The sequence below is a fragment of the Oncorhynchus mykiss genome, chromosome 7 (genome assembly GCF_057628025.1).
Source record: "Oncorhynchus mykiss isolate SJ-2025 chromosome 7, ASM5762802v1, whole genome shotgun sequence".
Lineage (NCBI taxonomy): Eukaryota > Metazoa > Chordata > Actinopteri > Salmoniformes > Salmonidae > Oncorhynchus > Oncorhynchus mykiss.
The window spans coordinates 20926274-20942287 of NC_143028.1; the positions used below are offsets into that span (position 1 = coordinate 20926274).

Below are 16014 nucleotides of genomic sequence, written 5' to 3' on the forward strand. Positions count from 1 at the left end.
AATCTGGTCTTCAGGTATCCCCCATTCCCCATTGTTCCTTCACCTTCCCCGGGAATCTTTTCTTTCATTGCTTTCCTCTTCAAAATCCAGACCATCTTTTCCAGAGTGACTTACGATAAGTGCCTTCAGAGTATTTGACTCGACCGAAATAAGGATCCGGAGGCAGTAATATAATACCAAGTAAAAACACAGAAGTTCCAAACTACCAACACTATGTAGCAGCTCCATAATAGCAAACACTAAAGCTAGACGATTAATAATACAAGTGTTAGCAACAACAGGTTGGTTAGTGATTAATCGAGCGAGTGAACGAGAGTAAACAATACAGAGTGAAAAAGCAGAGAAGTGTGTGTTTGAAGGGTGGCTGGTGTGTGTGTGTGTGTGTCCTGGTTGGAGGATTCCAGATTTCCTGCTTGTTCCGGCCAGATTCCGGGAATATTCCAACCGTGATTTCTTTAATATATATATATATATTTTTAAAACAAATCTCTTCCATTAATGTGACTGCTATAGACAGTCCAAGTCATTTAGACGTTTGATTAAAATCCTCTAGAAGAGTTACTTTAGCAATTTGCCCATTTATTTGACTACAGAAAAAGTGAGTAAAAAGCTGTTATGCCTTAAGGCTGGGATACCTTGCATGACCTGTGATCCATTTGACAGGAAAAAGTCAATTGTATAATATGTAATATCATTCCGAGAGGAACGACGTTGTAAAATATCCCCAGGCTAAAGTGTGTGTATTACATTACGTGACATACTGTACCTATCATTATCATCCTTGATTAAACATTGAACAGCATAAATATATAATACTTCTTACATGAATAAGGAAGCGCTGATTTGATACTTTGGAACCTGTGTGTGTGTGTCATGTGAAGCATGTTTTTTTTGTTTTAGGTTTGTCTCAGAGATAAGCACGACTTCCTTTCACAGACACTCAATAGTCCCAAAACAACCAAGAGCATTTTTTTGCGATCCGAACAAAGCAGAACCGTTAACACAATTTTCAATTGGAAGTCTAAATGTGAGGGTAGAGGATTGCTAGCTGGTGGAACCACAACACTGTCTTTCACACCTCCGATATGCTCAACCAAGTGGAAATCTCACACACGCGCGCACACACACAATTTCAGAGGCTGCTACAGAGGAGGTGAGATGGAGTGAAAGACAGGATTAGTGAGAGAAGGAGGGCGTGGGAGACATAAGATATACAGAAAGTAGGGGGAGGAGGAGGGCGAGAGTGATCCATCGCTGAATGGATCGTTCACACACTTGACTGTCAGGTCACTGCCTCACACAACACTCGAATCAGCGCGAGAGAAACTTTTGCCTTCCATCTGTCGCGCGCACTCTGTCCGCTCATACGGAATCAGTGGGGGGGAAAAAAACAGGTGAAATCACTCGTGTTAGTGTCTTCTAAAACCCACAAACAGGTTAAAAGATGTGTGTGTGTGTGTGTGTGTGAATGTATTTGTCCATGTGTACAGTAAACTAGGGTTGGACGGTATCTAGATTTTCATACAGTCATACTGTTTCTGTACCATACAAGTGCATACAGTATTACCGAATGTGCACACAACGGCCGCTATTTAAATAAATAAATAAATAAATAAAATAAATAAATAAATAAATATTAAAAAAACTACGTAACAGGGATCTTGATCTAGGAGGGAATTGAATGTCTTTGCTGTAACCAACAAGCTTGATCTTTACATCTAGCCCCTTGGCTAGCAGTTAGCAAACCAGATAACATTTTGAATTAGTTTAAGGGGTGGATTTCTGGAAGCAAAGTCATTGTCTGTACCATTTCCCCAATATATGTTTTGGGTAACTATATCCACACATACACACACACAATAACACTTAAGCGTCTACCTTATACACATTTTACAGACAATCTATTTTACAATAGTTATATTTTGTTTGTTTTTAGTCCTTCCTCTATTTCTGATGTCCATCCAGTTTGATTTCTATTTGTAACTGTGCTATTTCACAAATTTCTGAACCTATAAACATTTTACAGACCCCGTATGTTTTACATTGGTTATCTTGTTTTTAGTCCCACCCTTCAGCTCCATTCAACCTCTCCCATCTATCTCTCAACACCATCCATTTTGGATTTCTATTTATCTGATAACATTTATTGGACATTTTAGATTTGTTATATTTATACTTAACTTGTGGTTATAAGCAGTGGCGTAGCGGCCCTAGCAGGGGGTGCCCCCACCCCAAAAAAAGTCTACACACAAATTATTTTTAACGGTAATTGAAAATCATACCATCTGTAATTCGAAACACCCCAGTATATCACCCAAGTCTACAGTAAACACACAATGCGTGGTGGTTAGTGAGACATGGTTAGTGTAGTTAGCACTAAGGGGCCAGACGCTAACTAGACGGCTAACCAGAAACTAGCTAGCAGACGTAGACACTAACAGTGTAACACAGACAGTTAGGCAGGGAGCTCTGCTGTCCGTGTGACTGACGATGCAGGCAGTACAACAAGATTTAGTTAAGTGAGACCACAGGTTAGCGAGAACTTGCATGGTTAACAGCTAGTCAGACAGTAACTAGCCAACATAGACACTACACGCAGACAGACAAGTAGTCTGTGTGACCGACTTACTAACAGTGCAGCAGACAGACAGGCAGTACAAGTGGTGGTTCGTGAGACCAGAGGTTAGCATGTAACGTGAAGTAGTATTAGCGTGGTTAGCAGTTAGCTAGCCAGAGGGCTAATGACAGAGGCTAGCTTTCAGACGTGGACACGCAGACAGACAGGTAGACAGGGCGCTGTCTGTGTGACTGACTTACTGACGTTGCTGCATACAGACAGGCAGTACTCCTCCGACTCAAAGTTATTGCGGTTGCCCCCGCAGCCGCCATAGATGAACTGGGCACAGCGGCCCTCCTCGCGGTCAAAGTACCAGCGTGCAAGCATGGCACGGCATGGGCCCGTCTCCGCATTCGCCCAACACACCTCTGGTAAGGGGGCAATGAGCCGTCAGCACACACACACACACAGGGTGAGTGCCAAATGGCACCCGGCCTATTCCCTACATTGGTCAAAATATGGGGATATATATATAGGGATACTATATAGGGAATAGGGTGCCATTTGGAACACATTCTTATTATCGTACAGGCGTGTGCATGCCAATGGTGTGTGAACTTACACACCACTAATGTCATACACTAGTGTGAAATATGGGTGGTGGAATGGGGATTTAGCTGAATTCCTACTAATTTAGTGGTGAGTTTCTAGATTTGCACCCCCCCAATTCCACCCCTGCAAAACACTCACTCAACCTTTAAATAGACAAGAGTAAATTATGTACACACACACAAGGCCCCTGGTCCTCCCAGTCCCTCACCTCTGACCACTTCCTCCACAGACTCTGTGGTAGTAGTAGTGGTGGTGGTAGTCATGGCGATGTTGGTGGTGGGCTCGCTATCTTCGCGCTCATCAATGACGTCATCGTCATCATCCTCCTCCTCCTCCTCGTCGTCCTCGTCCCCGTCTCCATCCTGGTCGTTGTCCAGCACCTCCTGCCCTTCTTCCTCATCATCATCATCATCTTCTTCCTCTACCATGGCAGGGGCGGTCTCCTCTGTCTCCTCCTCCTCCTGTTGCTGTTGGGGTGTGAACCCAGCTGGCTTTGCTGCCCCCCTTTCCATACTGTGAGAGGGATGATTGAGGAAGGTAGAAAGAGGGAGAGTGAGGATGTGTGTGAGTAACGTGGTTATGAGCGAGTGTACTGTGGGTGTGTGTGAGTGCTATAATAAGTATAATCTCATTCCCAGACACTTCTGCGCAAATGGGCAAAAAGTCTGGTGGATCAGCGAGTCAAACTTCGCTGCTGTTAGCCACTACCGAAAGACCGGTAGAAACTCCAGGCGCATAGGCATTGGCTTAATGTACCAATCAATCACCTCTCACAACACCTTCCCCCTACCCTGTGTGTCATGCACACTTCAGTTTACGGTCAGCCTCGCAGTTGTGTGATTAGCTAAAATTAAAATGACAAATACTTTACTCAGTAGGTCACTCCCATAGAATTCTATGGTCTCTCCCACTAAGGCCAACTTTGAATTGTTGATATCCCAGGCTGATATGCACTGTGCACAATAGCCTGGGGGCGAGGATAGTATAAGTATGAATGTAAGGGAGTACTGTATGAGCTCCTGTGTGTGTACCTGTTGTCAGTGTAGTCATTCTCGGCTCCTCCCCACCACACATCCGAGTCGTCCTCGTCCTGCTCAGTGCTGTCGGTCTCCCTGTCTGACGGACAGCACACAAACTCCACCCCCCGGAAACGGTCGATGCCGCACGGCAACAGCATCCCGTAGTCGTGGAGATTCAAAGTGCGGTCTCCACAGGACTGGGTGAGAGAGGGATGGGGCTGTTAAAGCAAGGGCTGTGTGTACCAAGAGTAGGAGCACTGATCTAGGATCAGTTCCCCCCGTCCATGTCATTGTATTCAAGGTGATCTAAAAGACAAAACGGATCCTAAATCGGCACGTCTACTCTGAGATAATTGATTCATACGGCTCCAGGTTTTGTGAATTATACACTTGTTAAGGGAATTTTTATCAATGATGACTAATTATGTATACATTTCAATCAGGACTGACTAGTCCAAATGCTATTATGTACTGTACATATATGAATTCTCTCTTGCTCCCATTCCCAATTGTATATAATATAGTCAGGAGTATAGTAACAATGACGGTCTGTTCCTTTGTACAAATGAATGAACTATCTCCAGATGGCAGGGACGGACTATCCCCAGACTGTCTAGAATGCTGATTTACAGTGACTGACCTTGGCTTTAGGAGAGGGAAGGCTCGAGAACTATAGGGCCTCTCTACCGGTGTCATGAAGAGATAGAACATTTAGGAAACGCTGACGTCATTTTCAGTTTATAACCTGTGGTAAAATGTGTATGTACGGAGTACTCTCTTGAATTAAACGCTGTTACCTGACTTTTAAGACCGGGGCTCTGTCCATTTCTTATAAAAATATTGGGTCTTACAATCCCAAAGAATGCATTGACAGAGTAATTCATTCTGATTGGGAAATACAGAGGAATTTAGAATTCCACTAACAACACTACATGCCCAAAAGTAGGTGGACACCTGCTTGACAAACATCTCATTCCAAAATCATGGGTATTAATATGGAGTTGGACCCTCTTTGCTGCTATAAAAGCCTCCACTCTTCTGGGAAGGCTTGCCACTAGATGTTGGAACATTACTGCGGAGACTTGCATCCAATCAGCCACAAGAGCATTAGTGAGGTCAGGCACTGACGTTGGTCGATTAGGCCTGGCTCGCAATCAGCGTTGTATGCATGTACGTGTGCGCGCGTGATCTCACCTCTTTGGCCACAGTGTGCCAGTGCAGGTGGCTCTCACACATGTCCATGCGCTCCTGGTGCAGGAACTTGCACTTATCAGGAACCAGCAGGGCATCGCTGACAAACTCTCCCACTGCACCATACACAAACAGAACCAATTAATATACAGACATAACAAAAAAAACAACATCTGCCAACAACAAAATAACCACTTTTTATTAAGGGATGGAATTCAAATAGTACAAACGCACACATTAATCTATTTCTCCCCCCCCCCCTCACATACACGCAACACATATTTCCCCCCTACACACAGCGAACCCCACCCACACACTCAAGCCTCCCCCACACAGTGCATTTGTACCTAGGCATCGGTAGGGCACCACGATGTGCAGGTGACTGCGGCACTGCTTGCGGCCCTTCTTGCACCAGTTCTGGACGCTGACTGGCTGGTTGGCCTCCACCACGTTGGTGATCTGCAGCTCAGGGTATACCTGGGAGAGAAAAAACACGGAGTCTGTCTATCATCATCATCTCCTTTCACACCCCCCCATCCCATTTTCTATCTACGATTTTTCTCTTCCTCCGCCTCTGTCCCACCATCCGTTCACAGGGCAGTGAGCACTCTTTTCCACTCTCTCCCAATCACCGTTCGTCCACATCCTCCCATCCGTCCCTACCATCCGGTCAAAGCCCTCTTTTTTTACTCCCCCGTCTCTCCATATCCCCCTCTCCCTCTTAATTGTTCTCAGTTCTCCTCTAATCCACCTCTCCAAGTATTACTCCTGTTTTGCTCCGCTCATCCAATTACTTGACTAACTCACTCCACCCCTCCTTTCCTACCTTTCAATTGGTTTATCATTTATCCACCATTTCCCTGACCCAATTCTTCTCAATCTCCATTTTAACAGCACTACACTCCAACTCCTCTCTATGCACATGCCTTTCGGTTGTTTCTTTCTCTCCCTCCCTTTAGTTTATCATCACAAAATTCAGAGTTCAACTGCATTGTGCCATGTAAATGAATTACATTTATTGACCTTGAACTCTTTCTCCCCCCCAAGCTCCTCGCAATATGTAGCTCTTGATTCACATCTCTCCTCCCCATCTATCCCCCCTTCCTCTCCCACCTCCGGGCAGTCCTGGTTGATGTGAAATATGAAAATGTATGCACTCACTATTGTAAGTCGCTCTGGATAGTCTGCTAAATTACGTAAATGTGTATTTAGTACGGTGACCTAACAAAATTACATTTCCATGTCGATGGACATTATAGTAGGTCCTCAGTAGCTTAGTCGGTAGAGCATAATGCTTGCAACGCCAGAATACTACTACTACTAATAATAATAATATAAATAATAATGTGGGTGCTTTCATTTTTCCTATTTCATACATCTGCACGTGTGTATTATACGCACATGTGAATTGAAAATGAGTTATGCATATCCCACTCCCCGGGACACACTTGGAGAATAAGCCATTGCTGATGGCGACCCCGGAGCAATTAGGGTTACGTGCTTTGCTCAAGGGCACGTTAGATTTTTCACAAAGTCGGCTCAGGGATTCGAAGTAGCGACCTTTTAGGTTACTGGCCCAGCACTCTTAAAATGGACACTTCGGGATTTTGCCAACGAGGCCACTTTACTTCTCCAGAGTCAGATGAACTCGTGAATAACACGTCGTCTCGGTGTCCAGTATACAGGAAGTTAGAGGTAGTTTCGCAAGCTAATGCTGACTAGCATGTAGCGCAATGAATGGAAGTCTATGGGTATGTGCTAAGATTACTATGTCACCTTTGGATAAAAGTGTCTGCTAAATGAATACATTATTATTATTATACACTACCGATCAAGGTGTTTTAAAACACCTACTCATTCAAGGGTTTTTCTGTATTTAAAAAAAAAAGATTTTCTACATTGTAGAATAATAGTGAAGACATCAAAACTATGAAATAATAAAATGGAATCAGGTAGTAACCAAAAAAACAATAATCCCTACTCTTTGCCTTGCACACTTGGCATTCTTGCAACCAGCTTCATGAGGTAGTCACCTGGAATGCATTTCAATTAACAGGTGTGCCTTGTTGAATTAATTTGTGGAATTTCTTTCCTTCTTCATGCGTTTGAGCCAATCAGTTGTGTTATTACAAGGGGTGTGGGGGTATACAGAAGATATTTTACCAAATAGGGCCAAGTCCATATTTTGGGAAGAACAGCTCAGATAAGCAAAGAGAAACGACAGTCCATCATTACTTTAAGACAGGAAGGTCACTCTATACGGAAAATGTGAGTTGCAAAAACCATCGAGTGCTATGATGAAACTGGCTCTCAGGAGGACCACCACAGGAATGTAAGACCCAGAGTTACCTCTGCTGTAGAGGATAAGTTCATTAGAGTTACCAGCGTCAGAAATGGGCAATTAACTGAACCTCAGATTGCAACCCAAATAAATGCTTCACAGAGTTCAAGTAACAGACACATCAACTGTTCAGAGGAGACTGCATGAATCAGGTCTTGCTGCAAAGAAACCACAACTAAAGGACACCAATAAGAAGAGCCTTGCTTGGGCCAAGAAACAAGAGCAATGGACATTAGACCGGTGGAAATTTGTCCTTTGGTCTGGAGTCCAAATGGGAGATTTTTGGTTCCTGCAGCAATACGCCATCCCACATTGTTTGGGCTTAGTGGGACTATCATTTGTTTATCAACAGGACAAATGACCCAACACACCTCTAGGCTGTGTACGGGCTATTTTACCAAGAAGAAGAGTGAAGAACCTCAAATATATTTCGATTTTTTTGGTAACTACATGATTCCATGTGTTATTTCATTGTTTTGATGTCTTCACTATTATTCTACAATTTGGAATAAAGAAAAAAATATATAAAGGAAAACACTTGAATGAGTAGTTGTTCTAAAACTTTTGACAGGGAGTGTATATTAAGTTATTGTATCGTATCATATCCGACCCCAATCTCCATACCTCCTGACAGTACTGCAGGATGCCCTCCTTGGTGCCGATACAGCTCTTGGTGCCGGAGGGGTCTGACTCCCATTTGCCGCTCTGGACATCCACATGCATGTTGAGCTTCCCACAGAACATGGCCACCTGGGGCTCCGCCAGCAGGCCCATCCCACCATCTGTCGGCACCTTGAGAGGGAGGGAGGGAGAAGTGGAGGGATGGAGACACAAAAAGAGAATTGTTCATTTACTCTCGTTCCGTGGTATTCGGTAGGCATGTGCGAGAAGTGAGAAATCCAAATGGTCAGCAGAAAATATTTGATACAACATTTTACGAAATTAGGTTCCTTTCATTTAGCTTTTATTTATACAGTTTGCTGTCATTGTTGTTTGCCAGGGAGACTTGTTCAAGATGGCAGCAGTTTCTAAAACATGCCCCACAAAGAATTGGCAATACATGACACAGAACAATATATTACAAAGAATGTTTAAAAATACATTTTTCATAAATGTCAGAATGATGTGGAGAAGGAATGGATGGAGGGAATAGAGGAATGGAGTGATGGAAGATTGGAGAAAAACTGAAAATGTGTAAAAAAAGGGAGAGAACGGGGTAATGATTCAAGAAAAAAAAAAGTGGGAGGCAGGAATAAGAGGAGAACAAAGAGGTGTAAGCAGGGGAAAAGATAGACCCTTTATTCGTAAACTACTTTTGAAATGTGCCCAATATAAGGGATAGATGCACAGATTAGAGTTTGGGTGGCATTTCAGTCATTGACGTGTTACATCAATGAGGCTCCGGTGTGAGGTTTCCCCTCAGTACAGGTCTAGGATCAGCTTCCCCTCCCACAATCGTAACCTTTAAGATTTGTGTGGGAAATACAAAACTGACCCAAGATCAGCATCCTAGGGGCAAATTCACACTACACCCATGGCAAAAAGAGAGGCTTTCTTTGACGGTGAGAGAAAATAATTGCTACTGTCAACTTTCCTACCGAATTGTGATTGAAAAACCCACAGCACCATTGCAGTCTCTTATGAAACCTCCAACCTAAAGCTTTTACACATACAGGCACGCACGCACATTGGACTGCGTACACCACGCACGTATCCTCGATATCCTACAGGTGGCAGCACTGAGAAAGAACATGTACTGTAGTTTGCCAGCCTGCCAAGGGGTATGCATGCTTGGCTTGGCTCACGTGTGTGCGCGCCCCTTTGTTGTCCATCCAATGCCTATTCACGGGTACTAATTATATTATGCAACTCCATTGATGTGTGTACATCTATCTCTGCGAGTATGTTTGTGTGAGCACGTATGTGTGTCCATTGCTACTGCGTAAGGAGGTCTTGTAATGAGAATCCTGTAAGGAGGGAGGTGGGGACAAACAGACTGAAAGACAGCATTGTACTAGGGAACGAGGGAGAAGAGAGAGAACGAGAGGAGAGAAAGAGACTGATTGCATTGTGTTTTTCTATAATCTTGTTAGTGGTTTGGCAGTAAAACAAATGTTTGTGAAGTAGAGGATGACATACTGTGAATGGACTTGATTCTTTTCTGAGCTAATGCACAATGTAATCCTTATCCACACACACAGACAGTGCACGCACATTCAGACACACCCATGCCCATTCAGACACGCGCACACGCCCATTCATATGTACGCGCACACGCCCATTCATATGCACGCGCACACGCCCATTCATATGCACGCGCACACGCCCATTCATATGCACGCGCACACGCCCATTCATATGCACGCGCACACGCCCATTCATATGCACTGTGCATGCATGCACACATTCTGGCATGCACGTGTACACACAAACACACTCAGACAGATCAGATTGCAGTGTAGTTCTGAGGGACGGATGTGTCGCCTAAAGAAGTTCATGTCCTTCAAGCAAACCTGTTAGGCCACATGCCCTAGCGCATGCCCAAGCAAATCTGTAAATCCCTCACGCACATACAGACAGTGGAAAAACAGGTGAAATCACTTGTGTTAGTGTCAATCAAATGTATTTATAAAGCCCTTCTTACATCCGTAGAGGTCAAAGTGCCATACAGAAACACAGCCGAAAACCTCAAACAGCAAGCAATGCAAATGTAGAAGCACAGTGGCTAGGAAAAACTCTAGAAAAGGCTGGAACCTAGGAAGAAACCAGACTCTGAAGGGTGGCCAGTCCTCTTCTGGTTGTGCCGGGTGGAGATTCTAACAGTACACGGCCATTTAAGGCCAGATTGTTATAAAACCCACAAACAGGTTAAAAGAAGTATGTGTGTGTGAGAGAATGTATTCATCCGTGTGTACAGTAAACTAGGGTTGTGCGGTATCTAGATTTCCAGTCATACCATTTCTGTACCATACCAGTGCATACAGCATTACCAATGGGCATACAAGTGGCGCTATAAAAAAAAATTAAAAAATGCAACCCACAAACCCATTTAGGTAACAGGGACCTCTCTCCAGGAGGGGATTGAATGTCTGCCGTAACCAAGAAGCTTGATCTTGACATCTATCCCCTTAGCTATCAAATCCGGATAACATTTGACACATCTTTGATTTATTGTATTTATACTTCACTTGTAGTGACATAGCACGCACCCCCGCGAAACCAGGGTAATAATTGAAGTTAGCATATCACTAGCTTAGGGCAATTGCTAGACGTCCCCTGGTACAATAGCCAGTGCCTCTCAAAAGTAAGGAAATAGACCTTCCAACTACTCCAAAACAGGGTGGTTGGCCTCCACCTTTTGCAACGGAAAACGACAATGAGTGTTTTACTGGACAACTTCAAGAAGTCATTCTGTGTTTGTCAATTTTCGGTTTGGTGCAAAATCATCATGACCCTAGTCAGCTTTGTGTTGACATGTTCCAGATGGCATGACCCCAGGTGGTGAAGGTAGGCAACTACACCTCCACAAGGGTGCATGCTCAGCCCCCTCCTGTACCTCCTGTACCCCCTGTTCACCCATGACTACATGGCAATGCACATCTCCCAACTTAATCATCAAGTTTGCAGACAAAAGTGGCAGGCCTGATTACCAAAATGGACAAGACAGCCTACAGGGAGGAGAGGGCCCTGGGGGAGTGGTGCCAGGAAAATACCCTCTCCCTCAACAAAATGAAGGAGCTGATTGTGAGCAGCAGAGAGAGCACACCCCATCCAAAACCACTGGTCTGCAGTAGAGAAGGTGAAAAGCTTTAAGTTCCTTGGCGTGCACGTCACTGACAAGCTGAAATGGTCCATTCACAGACAATGTGGTGAAAAAGGAGCAAGTGCCTCTTCAACCACAAACTTCTACAGATGCACCATTGAGAGTATCCGATCAGGCTGTATCACCACCTGGTATAGCAATTGCACTGTCTGCAACCACAGGGCTCTCCAGAGGGTAGTGTGTTCAGCCCAACGCATCCCCGGGGCCCCACTGCCTGCCCTCCAGGACATCTACAGCACCCGGTGTCACAGGAAGGCCAAGAAGATCAGCAAGGAGTCAGGACCTCAGCTACATGGCCTGTTCACCCTGCTATCATCTACAACCGAGAGACTGAAAAACAGCTTCTATTTCCAGTTCTTCAGACAGTTAAATAGTCACTTAGGCTTCCGCCCAGTACTCTACCCTGAGCTTTAGTCACTGTTACTAGCCGGCTACCACCCGGTACTCAACATTGCACCTTAGAGACTGCTACTCTATATAGTCATTGAACACGGTAGGACTGACCCCAGTCCCTCTCTCAAATCACACACACACACAGCAAATAAAGAAAATAAAGAAAAAAGACCCTGTCTTTTAAAGATAATTTGTAAAAATCCAAATAACTTCACAGATCTTTTAAATACTGTTTCCCATGCTTGTTTATCCAGTATTGGAAACAGTTTATTCAGTCTTAAATTGTATTGATTATTTACATTGGTTGAGGTTGGTTTAGGAACGTTGTTTGAAATGTTTGGACCAAGTTAATATATTATTAGATACTTTGTAGGCATGTTGGGCGAGTTGAAACCGGTGTATTTCTGAATCAAACGCGCCAAATAAAATGGACATTTTTGGGACATATAGAAGGACATTATCGAAGGACCCTTTGTGATGTTTGTGGGACATTTTGGAGTGTCAACAGAAGATCTTCAAAGGTAAGGCATGAATTATATCGCTATTTCTGACTTTTGTGGCGCACCTGCCTGGTTGAAATATGATTTTTATGTGTTTGTATGCGGGGCGCTGTCCTAAGATAATTGCATGGTTTGCTTTCGCCGTAAAGCCTTTTTGAAATCTGACACAGCGGCTGGATTAACAAGAAGTTGAGTTTCATTTTTATGTATAACACATATTTTCAAGAATGTTAAATATTTGAATTTGGTATTTTGAATTTTGCGCTCTGCAATTTCACCGGATGTTGGCCAGGTGGGACGGCCCATAAAAACTTAATCAATGTGGTTCCATGTCATTTCAACCAGAAAATGTGACGACTTCGAATTAACATGGAAAACTGATTAAATTTGCAAAAAGTCATCAACGTAAAAGATTTTGGGGAAATTGTTGTCTTCACTCAACTTTAAAACTAAAACCATTTTCATGGTTAACATTTCTGCAGATTTCACATTGAATTTGATCAAAAGTAATTCAAAACTAGCCGTTGAACTGATGTCTTTCCCCAGTGGGTAGATCTGCAGTTAGCTGAAACATCTGCTTGTCATTCATGTCATTTTCCTCTGTATATTTACACTAGTGGAAAGGTACACCTCCCTTGTGATGTGTGTGCAAGATCAGAGTCTTAGTTCTGCTCTTCAAGAAATCAATGATGTAGAACAGGGTTCTCCAACTTTTGATCCAGCCCTGCAGTTACTGACAAACCTGATTCAGCTAATTCTGGTAGTTTAATATTTGAATAATGTGCATTACTGCAGGGCTGGATCAAAAGTCTGCACGCCAAATGATTGGAGTTGGAGAACCCTGTAGATCGGGTCAGATAACACATGATGCTCCTATACCCACATTATCATCTCAACCCAAACCATATTGCTTGGATATTTTCTTTTCACGTTGCTAGGTCCAGTCACTAAAAGCGAGCTGAACTGGCCCCTTAACATATCCGTTTCCAGCCCAAAGTGAATATAGGCATAGTTAGCTTGCCATGCCCCACTCAAACCATGCTGGCAAGAAGCAGTTCGTAACAAAAGCAGGCTGGCCATCGTCCCAGTCAGTACTCACTGGAAAGCGAGCCAAAAGAGCACAGTTCAGGTTGACAATAGTGTGAAAAAGGTTATTGTTATAGAAAGACCACGATGACCCAATTCCACTTTGTGACAACTGCTGATGTATAAAGGCCTTTAGAATGTGTTTGAAATTTGACCCAGTTCCATGTCGCCCCCCCCCCCATCACTTAGATGTTAAGTGTCTTAAAATGTGAAGAAATTGAAACAGGGGCCTAGGTGGAGGAATCCCTATATTGCTTTTAGACCTACCCGCTACTCTGATGTGTGAACACTCTCCCTCACGCTCTCTCTAAACCACTTTTCCAGTATTCAAAATCACCTCATCTGTTTTTGCCTTGTAAATCATGTCCTTCCTCTATTCTCCGTCCTTCCTCTATTCTCCATCCCCCTCTCTTCTCCATCCCTCTGCAAACAGTTGGGGGGGGGGGGGGGGGGGGGTGGCCTGGGGAGCAGCCAAATCCCACTGCAGTCTTATAAATCAGACTGTTTGGAATGGAAAGGTTAGAAAGAGCGAGAGAAAGCAACAAAGCGAGACAAAAGAGGGCGGGATTTAAATGGACAATGAGGCTTTGTGCGTATGAGGTTCAAGTAAGGTGATGTACGTAAGGTGCATAAACTTTGAGCACCAATGGAGTAGGGTGAAGTTTCCCTTAGACCCTGATCTTATTGCAAGAGATACAAAGCTGACCCAAAAGTTTAAGGTTAGGATTGGGGGAGGGAAAGCAGATCCTAGATATGTACCTTGGGAAAACTTCACCCTGGATCACAAACCAGTCGGGAGAGGTAGAACAGTAATGGTTAACGTTTTTTTCCTAGCTGCAGGGTTCAAAACATGAGCGAGAGAAAGACGGGAGGGAGAAAGCGAATAATAGAACAGGAGTAGTGGACATGAGGAGACAGGGCTTTCCCTGAGCCACCTGCTCCATCGCTTGCCTCTGCCCACTCATCCATCGCCAGCATTGCAATCTCATCTATCGGCTTGCCAGCCTGCCGGCAGTAAGCTGGGTGGGGGATTACGCTGAGCTGCCTGGCCCGAGATATCCCACAGAGGGCCCAATCCACACTGATACCACCCATGGTACCCTCCTGCTGCTGTCACAAGACACCGTTGTCTCACTACCGCACACTCGAAATAGATATTGCATGTAAAGTACCCCATCAAAGACCATATTGGAGGTAACACAGACCTATGTACTGTTGTCGTAAGCACACATCAAAAAGGCTAATACAGTTGATTTAAGCTTCATTTAGGGAAATGCAGGAATAACAGTCCCAGCTCGCAACATCAAGAGTTTTCCCCCCAAACGGCAAACAAACAATTTATACCTGTGCAATTAATGGTCAACCGCGGCACACCAAATGTAAAGTGATAGCACATCGGGCAATTCTCTGGGAGAATCGGGAAGAAAGGCATTCGACCAGACTTCTCCTAAGTCTAATTCACATATAAATGACAGTAGTCCAAAGTAAATCTACCTTAATACAATGCTTGGTACTGCTGGTACTAGCACAGCACATGGGAGACTGCTCTCATCAATCACGCCTTTGGCGCTGGTGCACTGCATTGGTTAGTGATCCCAGTTGCACATCTCCACCGGCAAAAAGTTGAAGCCATGGAAACTAGAACACGCATTACAATAGAGCCAGCCACCGCCTGAAAACACAGGGAAGATTTGCCTCATGCTGAAAGTGGGCCATGAAACAGACAGTGTCCGTTTCTGAAAATAAAGTCAGACAATCCTATACCCACGCATAATCTTTGGACTGCGCCTAGCCAGCTGGTTGCTGGTACTAGTAGGAACGTACGGTTGACATACTTACAGAGACAAGAAGCCACGTTGATTGTTTTTCTATGATAGTGTGTAAGGGAAGCAGACCTGGGTATATTGCATTAACAGAAATTACGGTAACCAAACAAACATTGACGATTAGAAATGGGAATTCATGGTAAATGTACTACTCATGTGCAATCCCCGCGGCCTCCGCAATGGATTAGTCCACTGAGAAAGGTGTCAAAGACGTGCAATAAATATATATTTTTTAAACTCAAGAGTAAAAACAGTATCGGTCAACCAACAGCCTACCAACCAAACAATCCACCAGTCGACTAAAAATGGGGTTAGCCCTACACAGGACAAAAAGTTATTTGAATTGAATCATGACCTCATTTCAGTCAGGTGACCTCGTTCAGTGACCTATACTGAAACCAGACAAAACATACCAGGTCTATCACACATCTTTAAGCACACGTTATCTTTGCTCCATATTGTATCTAAGAGCCACAGTCATTGCGTCAGTATTGACTCGTTTGGTTAAACAGAAAACCTTGCTGGTACCTATTGTCCAGTGAGAATGTGTCAATGTGCTATTATTGGTGGGTCACTGACCATTCCTCTAGCTCGACCAATGGGTATAGGGTGCTTCCCATTGGTTTGCATGGGGATCTCGTGGGTTTTGACCAGGGGTTATAATTC

The 16014-nt window shown here is 44.0% G+C and overlaps 1 protein-coding gene across 2 annotated transcripts in view; it reads right to left on the bottom strand.

Annotated features, from left to right (window-relative positions):
* appa (amyloid beta precursor protein a) overlaps window positions 1-16014 on the bottom strand; it is a 41752-nt gene that overhangs the window by 12142 nt on the left and 13596 nt on the right. The window contains exons 2-7 of one of the 2 annotated variants that reach the window (XM_021608963.3): window positions 8345-8512; window positions 5727-5856; window positions 5383-5495; window positions 4201-4385; window positions 3378-3682; window positions 2818-2985 (exon numbers count right to left, since the gene is read on the bottom strand). In XM_021608963.3, the coding sequence (XP_021464638.3) occupies window positions 2818-2985; window positions 3378-3682; window positions 4201-4385; window positions 5383-5495; window positions 5727-5856; window positions 8345-8512 (1069 nt within the window). The remainder of the gene's footprint in view (window positions 1-2817; window positions 2986-3377; window positions 3683-4200; window positions 4386-5382; window positions 5496-5726; window positions 5857-8344; window positions 8513-16014) is intronic. The other variant, XM_021608965.3, reaches the window with a different exon arrangement.